We start from the raw sequence: 11,976 nt of genomic DNA, 5'->3' as shown, positions 1-11,976 counted from the left end.
GGACTGCCAGAAGAACCAATAGATCTGTTTTGGAAGAAGTGCAACCAGAGTGCTCCTTGGAGGCCAAGATGGCTAAGCTTCGTCTCTCATACTTTGGACACACTGTCCGGAGAGAACAGTTGCTGGAGAAGGATGTCATGCTAGGTAAGGTGGAGGGTCAGAGAAAAAGAGGAAGACCCTCAACGAGATGGATCAGCCAGGTGACGTCATTGATGGCATCAAGTGTGGCAACGGTAGTGAGGTTGGCCCAGGATCGGACATTGTTTCATTCTGCTGTGCATGGGGTCGCTATGAGTTGGTTCTGACTCGATGGCACCTGACAACAACAACATTGTATAACTGAATATAAGTATCTATGACATGAATAGAGAGGAGAAGTCCAAAGACTATGTGCAGGGGCAACTCATTTTTAGAGGTTGGTAACATGAGTGGTGGTGGTGGTGGGCCGTGGAGTCAGTTCCAACTCACAGCGACCCTGTATAGGGTTTCCGAGGCTGTAAATCTTTAATGGAGCAGAAAGCCTCCTCTTTCTCCTGTGGAACAGTTGGTAGTTTCGAATGGCTGACCTTGAGGTAACCACTACGCTACCAGAGCTCCTTGGGAACATGAGTAAGATCCACCCAAAGTAATCCATCTCTGGGTTAGCCAGATGGCAAGCTTCTTGAGAGTAGATACTACTTTTTTGTCTTTTTATCTCCAGCTTCTGGCACAGCGCCTCCTGGTTCATAGTAGGTATCGAGTAAACGAAGTAAACTGTCCTTTGAAATCCAGCTAGAATCTAGAGTTATTTCCTAGAAGTTCTTCTGGTAAGACAGGAGAGTCTAATAATTGAAATATGACCAGCCCAGTGAGGACATCTTTTCAACCACCTGCAGCACACATTGAACTTATCTGAAATAGCACACCACTCCAGCACAAGTCACTAAGAGACATGGCACAGATGAAAGCTTTAGAAGAAAGGGTCTATTGATTGCAAAGGCAAATGCTATGATGTTTTAAGGCTAAGAATCAGAAAACAGCAATCTTCTATTGTTTCACAAAGCAAATAAACATGAAACATATGGCTGATGGCTCAAATTTTCATGTGTGTTAGTCCATCATTACTAAAAAGTGGCCATAATAGAAAAGCTAAGATTCTGACTCTGTCAGTAGAAGATACTATAACAGAAACTATAGTGGATAACTGATACTGTAGTGGATATATGTTGGCTTTGGTCATCCAATATCTGAATACCCTCGATTTGGAGGAAATCCCAAATACGAGGGGGCTTCAAAAGGTTTACAGAAAAATTCCATTATCTTTTCATTCCAATTTTCCATGATCTTTTTGAAGCTCCCTCATATATAGGTGTATGAACCATTTCCTATTACAGAAGATAGAGAGGAGCAGCTATTCTTTTTTCCCCCTCCCTGGAAGCTAGAACATGGGAAGAGGACCTAAGCATGTCTAACTGGAAATGGAATTTTAAATCTTGAGGAACAAGGTTTAACACAAACAGTTCTCAGCAGATGCAGGAGATTTAAGAATTAAAGCTATGATGATAAATGTCTGAGGACAATCAAGTCCAACAGCTTGGGGATGACTGGCCAATGACCAGTGTCAGAAGTACACTGTTGGTATATGGAGTACGGAAGTCTTGGCTATGCCTTGCATCACTCACTCCTTCCTAAGTCTAATTCTATAATCTTCTTGTCAATTCTGTGAGCTCCATAAAACTCACTATTTCGTTACTAAATTCCTTTCCTTCATAGACTGACCAGACTTGATTCTGTAGTTTGCACTAAGAAACTGGTACAAGGGAGTATACTGTAGGCAATTAAGTGCAATGTGGGATTGGTTTCTGGCCTAGTAGAGGTCAGTGAGTATCATGTTAATGTTTATGGAAGGGATTTTGCAAGTCCATGACAAGTTGTGAAATAGCTAATAATTTATTGTCTGTGTCATTGAGAGAATGCTGTCCAGAAAAGATCAGTAAGAATTTAAAACCATTAATTAGAGTCTGTGCTTATTCTAAGGATACAAGATAGTTAAAAGAAAGAATGTGAGGCACCGAATGAAACCTAGGTATTTTAAACAAGGATCTTTGCTCTTACACAACAGAAAATCAAGCAAATCAAATAAACAAGGTTTGATGCACCAAGATTACATAATTACAAGCCAGTTAAATGCGTATCCTTGTTGAGATTATTATGTGAAAGTTGCACTGATTGGAAAAAACAAAGCGGAATGGGGTATGTTAGAGGACTCTGAGGACTTGGGAGTACCCTGGATCCCTAACCTCACTTAACCTTTTCCTCCCCTCGCTAGCTGAAATAGCCTTTTCTCCCTTGTTTAATGAGCGAGGTTTTATCTTGCTGGAAAAGGCAGTAAGTGCCATGCGTGTAAGAGTAAACAAAATTCCTATTAGTCTCACCCTTCCACAAATACACCCTGCTCCACTACTACCATATCACAGTATGTTCTGTGTGGCTAAATACAAAAACACCAAAGGAATCTTTAAACTTTGGTTATTTAAAAGATCAAAATACGGAAAATAACTACAGACTCAGATTCTGAGTGCATTACACCAAGGAAGGAAAAACAATTTTAGACCTAGCTGAATTTGTTGATGTAGGAAAACTAACTTGAGATTCTGAATTCAAAAGCTTGCTCCACTGACTGGGAGTGAATCTAAATGTTTATCTAGGTGGCTTACTGGAAACCGGGCACAATGGTAGTCTGCACTAAAGTACACTGAGATGCCACAGATTTTTTAGGATAATGTGAAAGAAGAAATTCAAAGATTTGAGGACACAGGAATATGAAAATTATTGTGTCGCCCACACTATCCCTGGATCCATTCTCTACCTATAAACCCTAAGGTGGTTCAGTTTAGAGGTCTTAGAATCTCAGAGAAGAATGTCTTCACCAGTACTACAGTAATTACTACAATGAACTGGGAGGCAAGACTTCCAACTACCCATTTTCGGTTCTAGAAATCTCTATACACAAAGCTATCCCTGCCCCCCCTAATGAAAACAAAAACACCATCATTATCATCTGAGGAAACTGATGCTTACTCTCAAGGGGAAACACAGCAGAGATAATAGCGGCATGTGGATAGAACCCAGATAGAACCCACTATCTCTGATAGTGTCTCATGCATTACCACCAGGCCTCTTGGTGGTATTAAGTGCTGTCAAGTGGGTTCCGACTCATAGTGACCCTGTGTAGTGTTCCAGAGGAGCAGCCAGTGGGCTTGAACCACCAACCTTGTGGTTAGCAGTCCAGTGCTTATCCTACGTTGCCACCTGAGGGCCCCATTACCAGGCCTAGTGGTAATAATAATAATGCAAGACAACTGAAACCGCATACAGGTAATACCAAGGGTGCAAATGCCACAGAAAAAAAGGCTTAAATGTCTTCCAGCTGGTAAAGAACCCAGACCCACTAAGTTGGCACAATTATCTGAAGGCAAAGGGAAAGGAATGGAAGACAGAAGTTGTAAATATCAGTTATGGTCTCCTGACCTCTGTATAAAAACGAGCACACCAATCCATACTTATACTGCATTCCTTGTTGTGTTCTGTGAGTATTTATAAATTTTAAATAATTCTCCTTTCTTCTTCATTTTCCTTGCTATTTTATAAAGCGTCTGTTGAGATAGTTAATTTTATAATTGAGTTAACAGTTTGCAGGGCATAGAAATAAAAGAGAAATGGATACCATCAAAAACTTCAAGACTTGGTACAATATTCAGCAACTGGTAAGACTCTGGGTTATCTAATTTCAGAAAGAAAGTAAATGTATTTTCATTTGTACATGGAATACATTAAGGAAGATATAAATACATTTAAAAAAATATAACTTCAAGGAAAAGTCATGCATAGATGTTAGATAGTCTAAGTAGCAGATGCTAGATAGTCTAAGTGGCAGAGCTCTGGTAGCGTAGTGGTTACGAATCGGGCTGCGATCCGCAAGGTCAGCAGTTCGAAACTACCAGCTGTTCCGCGGGAGAAAGATGAGGCTTTCTGCCCCCGTAAAGATTTACAGCCTCGGAAACCCTGTACAGGGTCACTATGAGTCGGAAATGACTCCATGGCACATAACAACAACAACAACGTAGTTTTGCTGAATTGTTTTCTATCTGGGGGTAAAATCCTAAGATCAGGGCAAGCAAGCAAGAGTCTACCTCCCACTATAGAAATCAACACTGTTGTTCTTAAGTACTGTAGAGTCAGTTCTGACTCATAGCGACCCTGTATAGGGTTTCCAAGGAGCAGTTTGTGGGTTTGAACCACCAACCCTGTGGTTAGCAATCCAGTGCTTATCCTGCAGAACCACACCAGGACTCCAGAAGCCAACATGGAGCAAATAATGCCCCCTCCCTATCCCTGGGGAAGGAGCACTGGTGGTGTTGTAGAATAAGCAATGGATTGCTGACTACAAGGCTGGCGGTTCAAACCCACCAGCTACTCTGTGAGAGAAAGATGAGTCTTTATGTGTTATAGCCTCAGAAACCCTTTATAGGGTGGCTATGAGTCGGAACCAACTAAGTGGCAGTGGATTTGGTTAACCCTTGAGAGACAGAGTGTTAGTACATGCTCTAAACACAGCCAATCAATTGGTTCCACACAGATTTTGACTCAAAGATCACAGAGAGATTACTTTCAGCACTCATGAGGGGAAGGAAAGTCTAATGATATGTCTGCAGGCATTCAGTAGTCCAGTCCAGCACTGTAGTGTCTAAAGATGATGGGGCAGCAGCAATAGATAAAGCAGACTGAGTTGACAACTTGGCTGTCCTGTCTCCCCCACTCCCTAATGTTTAAGCTCGTTCTCCAGTCTGCCTAACAATTCTTTTAGTTTCCCGCTGTCCTTACAACAAGTTCCCCTCTTGATTAAAGCTAATCAAGGTTGATTTATCGACTATTCACTCAAGATGCAAGTATGGGTGCAAAACTGCACTTTTAGGATAATTACACCATCAGGGCCAGGAAACAATTTATTGTCTATAGAGACGTTATTTCTTATAGTGGACTGGAAGTTCAGTAAACTGTAATGAGAGACTTTTAAGATATAAGAATATTTATATCTTAAGATTCTTCAATTAATATTTAGATTAAACTGAACTAATCAAAGATATTAAACAATTCTCCCCCTAAAAACAAAACAAAAAAAACTACAATTCAATTTGGTTTAATCTAGCATTTCTGGGTTGTGTTAAAATGCACTGTAAGATCTATTTCTCCCTATCTTGTTGCTCTTAACTAATTTTTAAAGATTATCTTCAAATTCCTTACTCAATTTGTCTAATTTTTTTAACACTTAGTCTTTGAAACATTACTACTAATACCACAAAATTGATGATGCAGCACCAACTGAGACTTACAAAATGCTGACCTCAAAATCTGTGAATAGCAGAGAACTTCTGGGGCAAAAAATAGATGTGTTCAATAAAAATCAGTAGGAATCACAAACACATGTAACCAGAGGACCAAATGATTTGACTCACATTCACCCTACCTACCATCAAACCTGTCTGAAAAGCCCCCTGTCCAATAGGTATACACATTATTCTAAAAGTCATGATAAGGAAAGAAGCACATAATTTTTTGGTAACTATTCTAGTTACTAACCAAAACCTAGAACCCTCGTTTTGGAGGAGTCTTATTTCTTATATCTTTACCTGTATCATCCCTATGATAGAGCCCTGGTGGCACAGTGACAAAGTGCTCATCCATTAACTGAAAGGTTGGTGGTTTGAACCCAGCTGCCACTGCACAGGAGAAAGCTGTGGCAGCCTCGGAAACCCTGTGGGCAGATCTACTCTGTCAGAATGAACTCCACAACAGCAGGTCTAGATCTTTTTATAGTTTCAGAACATTAAAAGTACTTCTTTACAAGAAAATTATGAACTTTTCATAGACTTACAATTGCTAAATTAAAAATTTCTAATTTAGCCATTGGAGTACTGGTATTGTGTTGTAGGATAAGCACTAGACTGCTAACGTTAAGGTCAGTGATTCAAACCCACCAGCCACTCCTCAGAAACCCTACACAGGGTCAGTATGAGTCAGAACTGTCTGAAGGGCACTTAACATTTTTCTTCTTACTCAACTATCCTAGTTCCTTGAATATTTTCTCAAAAGCTTATTTTCAAGAGCTTTTCCCATATCCTCTAAATTGTACATTTGCCTCATTTTCCAAACTATAGAACTTAGTATAACTTAAACATAGATGTAATGTGAGTATTTTGGGGCTAGGTGAGAACATGCCCCCAGTGAAGCAGATGAAAAAGGAATCAATGATATGGAGTGTGGAGTGAGAACTATTGAAAGCAGTCAAATACTTACTCAGTCATTCTAAATATAAGTGCAAGCCTAGAAGAAATGAGATCAAACAGGACTGCTTTTGAGTTGCTCCCCCCATCCCCCGTTTTTTTATAACCTATTACCAAAGTCCTCTAAGAAGAACCCAATAACAAATGATTCGATATTTCTCTGAGACAACAGCTCTTAAACTACCTCAACATGCTTTAAATTGTTTTACAATCTGATGAGGGCTCTTTACCTGAATGGCACTTCTTCCTGTGGAACATCGATGTGGTAACGAATAAAAAATCTCTCAGAATCTTCTCGTTCACCATCCGTAACAACGCTGCCGTTAAGTTTGGAAACTGATGGCAACCTAGAAGTCAAAACCAAAATAAAACATAAAATACTAAAAATATGCAGATTTAGATATGTAAAAATCATTGGTTTGAGGCCTAGTCTTATTCTCTAAAAACAACACATTGGATGCAGCGACTCTGCTTCCATACGACTACTGGTCTGAACTAAACAGTATAAAAGAATATGAAAGATTACAGGTTTCTTTTTGGAAAGGTCACAGACATTTTACCATCACACCTCACCATTTAAACTAAGATTCTAGACCAGCAAGTCACACATGTAATTTTCAAGGTGCTAATTCAAAAAATTAAACTGGTGAAATTAATTTTAATAATATGAATATTTTATTTAACTTAATATATACACCATCTAGTTATTTCAGGAGTCCTGGTGTGGCACTGTAGGCTGCTGTGTCAGACTGCAAAGTCGTCTGAACTGCAAGGTCGGTGGTTCAAGCTCACCAGTTGCTCCTTGGAAACCCTATACAGAGTTGCTATGGGTTGGAATCGACTTGACGGCACTTAACAACAACAACACAGTCATTTCAAAAAGGTAATCAATATTTAAAAAATAATGAACGGGACATTTAATATTCTTTTTTACATAACGTATTCAAAATCTGGTATCTATGAGAATATGTCAGTATTGCTCCCAGGGTTCCAGTTCATATATGCACGGGCTTATTTTAAACAAAACATGATAAACATGTCTCTGTGATTAGTGAACAACTGCAGGCAACTTCTCTTTGTAATACACTTGTCTTAGTCTCATCAGAGTGCCTTCAAGTAGCAGATACTTTTATGCCACAGAAAAAAATGATTTTGAGGTAAAAATTTACTGTCAAATTTTGAACAAAAATCAAGTGAACATCTTCCCAAATCACTGAAGCTCTGTAACAAGTTTACAGGAATGCTGGCCCACATAATTAGATGGATCAAGCATTTTAAGAAAAGTTGGGAAGACCTCAAAGATGAACCAACAGAGGGAAGACTGTCAGCATGAATAAATAAAGAAGCTGGCTGAAGTCCAGACACTGATGGAAGATCATAAAATTATCATTGATATTTGATAAAGTTACTAAAGTTGGGATCTAATATAGTTCAATTTTTTAAAGAAACTTTTTACTCTGCATTGAGTGAAGGATTACAAAGCAGATCATCAGTTTTCTATCCAATAAATCATTTAAATGACTGTAATCCTCTCCATCCACCACACATCTGTCAGTTTGTCATACTGTGATGCTTGTGAGTTGCTGTGATTCTGGAAGCTACAACACCAGTATTTTAAACACCAGCAGGGTCACCCCATGATGGACAGGTTTCAAATGAGCTTCCAGATGAAGACAGACTAGGAAGAGGAGTGACAAATTACTTCTGAATATTTGGTCATTGAAAACCTTGCGAGCAACAGAGAAACAATGTCATATATAGTGCAGGAAAATGAGTTCCTCAGGTTGGAAGGCACTCAAAATGCGACTGGGGAAGAGCTGCTTCCTCAAAGTAGAGTTTACCATGATGACGTGATGGAGTAAAGCCCACGGGAGAAAAGCCCATGGGACCTTCATTTGCTGAACTCAAAATGAAGAGAAACAGCTGTAAACATCCACTGAAAAACGGAACATGGAATGCACGAAGTATCAATCTGGGAAAATTGGAAGTTGTCAAAATGAAATGGAAAGCATAAACATCGATATCTTATGCATTAGTGAGCTGAAATGGACTGGCATTGGCCGTTTTGAATCTGATGACCACATGGTTTACTATGCCGGAAATGACAAAGTGAAGAAGAATGGTGTTGCATTCACTGTCAAAAAGAACATATCCAGATCAGTCATGAGGTACAAAGCTGTCTGTGATAGGATAATATCCATGCGCCTAGAGGGAAGTCCAGTTAATACCACTATTACTCAAATTTACGCACCAATTACTAAAGCCAATAAGGATGAAATGGAAGAATTCTACCAACTTCTTCAATCTGAAACTGATTAAACATGCAATCAAGATGTATTGATCATTACTGGTGATTGGAATGTAAAGGTTGGGAGAAAAGAGGAAGGATCAGTATTTGGAAAATATGACCTGGGTGATAGAAATGATGCTGGAGAATACATGATAGAATTCTGCACAATCAATGATTTGTTCATTTCAAATACCTTCTTTAGGCAGCATAATACACATGGACCTCACCAGATGGACTACATAGAAATCAAATTGACTACATCTGCAGGAAGAGAGGATGGAAAAGCTCCATATCATCAGTCAAAATAAGGCCAGGGGCAGACTGTGGAACAGACCATCAATTACTCATATGCAAATTCAAACTGAAGCTGAAGAAAATGAAAACAAGTACACAAACAAAATATGACCTTGAATATGCCCCACCTGAAATTAGGGGTCATCTGAAGAACAGATTTGATACGTTAAACACTAAAGACCGAAGACCAGAAGAGTTGTGGGATGACATTTAGAACATCATACATGAAAAAAGCAAAAAGTCATTAAGAATACAAGAAAGAAGGAAAAGGACAAAATGGATGTTAGAAGAGACACTGAACATAGAGATGCTAAAGCAAATGGGAGTAATGCTCTCCAGCATAGAGATGCTAAAGCAAATGGGAGTAATGAGATGAACAGAAAATTTCAAAGATCAGCCTGAGAAGATAAAGCCAAATATTACAACAAAATGTGCAAAGATCTGGAATCAGAAAACCAAGAACACACTCAGCATTTCTCAAGCTGGGGAAACTGAAGACAAAATTTCAAGCCTTGACTTTCGTTATTGAAAGATTCTCTGGGCAAATTACTGTATGATGCAGAAAGCATTAAGAGAAGATGGAAGGAATACACAGAGTCACTGTACCAAAAGGTTAATGGTTAAAGGTTAAAGGTTAATGTTCAACCTTTTCAAGAGGTAGCATATGATCAAGAGTCAATGATCCTGAAGGAGGAAATCCAAGGTGCATTGAAGGAACTGGCATAGAACAAGGCACCAGGAATTCATGGAATAAAAACAGAAATCTTTTAAGAAAGTGAGGCGGCACAGGAGGCACTCACTCATCTCTGCCAAGAAATCTGGAAGACAACTATCTGGCAGACTGATTGGAAGAGATCCATCCATACTTATGCCCATTCCCAAGAGAGGTGGCTGACCCAACGGAATGCAGAAATCATTGGACAATCTCTTTGATATCCCATGCGAGTAAAGTTTTACTAAAGGTAATAAAGAAATGGCTGCAAGCATACATTGACAGAGAACTTCCAGAGGTTCAAGCCAGATTCAGAAGAGGCCGTGGAACGAGACATATCATTGCTGATGTGCAATGGATCTTGGCTGAAAGCAGAGAATATGAGAAAGATATTTACTTATGCTTTATTGACTATGCAAAGGCTTTTGATTGTGTGGATCTTGACAAGCTATGCACAATATTGCAAAGTATGAGTATTCCAGAACACTTAATTGTGCTCATGAGGAATCTGTACATGGATCAAGAGGCAGCTGTTTGAACAGAACATGAGAACACTGAATGGTTTAAAATTAAGAAAGGTGTGTGACAAGGTTGTATTCTTTCACCATACTTATTCAACCTGAATGCTGAGCAAATAATCTGAGAAGCTGGGTTCTATGAAGAAAAATGTGGCATTAGGATTGGAGGAAGACTCATTAACAACCTGCGATATGCAGATGATACAACCTTGCCTGCTGAAAGTGAAGAGGACTTAAAACATTTACTGATGAAGATCAAAGAGCACAGCCTTCGGTATGGATTATATCTCAATGTAAAAAAAACAAAAAGCCTTACAACTGGACCAATAAACAACATTCTTATCAAAGTAGAAAAGATTGAAGTTGTCAAGGACTTCTAACTTCTTGGATCAACTATCAACACTCAAGGAAGAAGCAGTCAAGAAATCAAAGGACGTATTGCATTAGGCAAATCTGCTGCACAAGACCTTTTTAAAGTGTTGAAGAGTAAAGATGTCAGTTTGAAGACTAAAGTGCACCTGACCCAAACCATGGTATTTTCAATAACCTCATATGCCTGCGAAAGCTGGACAGTGATTAAGGAAGACTGAAGAAGAATTGATGCTTTTGAGTTATGGTGTTGGAGGAGAATATTGAAAGTGCCATGGGCTTCCCATAGAACCAATAGATCCATTTTGGAAGAAATGCAGCCAGAGTGCTCCTTGGTGGCCAAGATGGCCAAACTTTGTCTCTCATACATTGGACATATTGTCAGGAGGGACCAATCGCTGGAGAAGGTTATCATGTTTGGTAAGGTGGAGGGTCAGAGAAAATGAGGAAGACCCCCAACGAGATGGATTGGCCAAGTGGCAGTATCGATGGACTCAAGCGTGGCAACAGTAGTGAGGTTGGCCCAGGATCGGACAGTGTTTCATTCTGCTGTGCATAAGGTCAACTCGATGGCACCTAACAACAGCGATAACAATCCCCTCCATGTAACAATAGTTATCCCACTTCCTCCCTGAAGTTTCCATTTCTATGTCATCCTCCTCCCCAACTCCTCTGAACCTTGTCCCCAAGGAAATGTTGCCCTTTTAAGCTTGAACAGTTGACCGTTTCATGGTGAGCATACCTCACTAATGTTGTTGTCCCCCTATATACCAATCTACTGCTTGGTTGAAAATTGGGCCACAAAGGTGAGTTCCATTCCAGACCTGAAGGGTAGCCAAGGACTATAGTCTTGGGTTCCTCCAGTCTCTTTCTGACCAGTAAGTCTGTTTTGTTTTGTTTTAAATCATTTCAAGTTTTGTTGCACCTTGTATTCTACTCTATCCAGGACCTTTTAATATGAACTCTTTCTGAGTAACTGGTAACTGGGCACCATTTAGTTCTTCTGGTCAGAAAGTCATGAAGACTGATGTTTACGTGTTCCATTAGCCCACTGGACTAATTGAGTCCAAGCATCTTGAATTTTTATCACTCTTCTTTCTTCCCCACATGGAGACCAATAGCTGTACCTAGATGACTGTTTATGAGCTTTAAGATCCCAGTCACTAATCACCAAAGTAGGACAGAAAACATTGTCTTTGTGGACCACGTTATGCCAATTGACCATGGTATCCCCTGAGATGATGGTCCTCAGATCCAAGGCCCAGCAACTTGTTGCCTCAAGGTGTTTGGTAATGTCCAATACCTTTTCACCATTTTGTCTCTTGTATGGAGTTCTGGTGTGGTGCTGTAGGATAAGCACTGGGCCACAAGGTCAGTTTGAACCACAAGGTTGACAAGATAACAATAATGGTAGCCATATTTAAATTAAATCTATATTCAAGAAAAAAATACAGATGCTGCTTCCCTAAA

At 39.6% G+C, this 11,976-nt stretch overlaps 1 protein-coding gene across 1 annotated transcript in view; it reads right to left on the bottom strand.

Annotated features, from left to right (window-relative positions):
- Positions 1 to 11,976, bottom strand: part of TBCEL (tubulin folding cofactor E-like) — an 86,184-nt gene that overhangs the window by 21,153 nt on the left and 53,055 nt on the right. The window contains exon 7 of the mRNA XM_006833922.1: positions 6,554 to 6,670. Within this exon, the coding sequence (XP_006833985.1) occupies positions 6,554 to 6,670 (117 nt within the window). The remainder of the gene's footprint in view (positions 1 to 6,553; positions 6,671 to 11,976) is intronic.

The sequence above is a fragment of the Chrysochloris asiatica genome, unplaced genomic scaffold (assembly GCF_000296735.1).
Source record: "Chrysochloris asiatica unplaced genomic scaffold, ChrAsi1.0 scaffold00008, whole genome shotgun sequence".
NCBI classification, from domain to species: domain Eukaryota; kingdom Metazoa; phylum Chordata; class Mammalia; order Afrosoricida; family Chrysochloridae; genus Chrysochloris; species Chrysochloris asiatica.
This window is presented reverse-complemented; position numbering and strand designations above follow the sequence as displayed.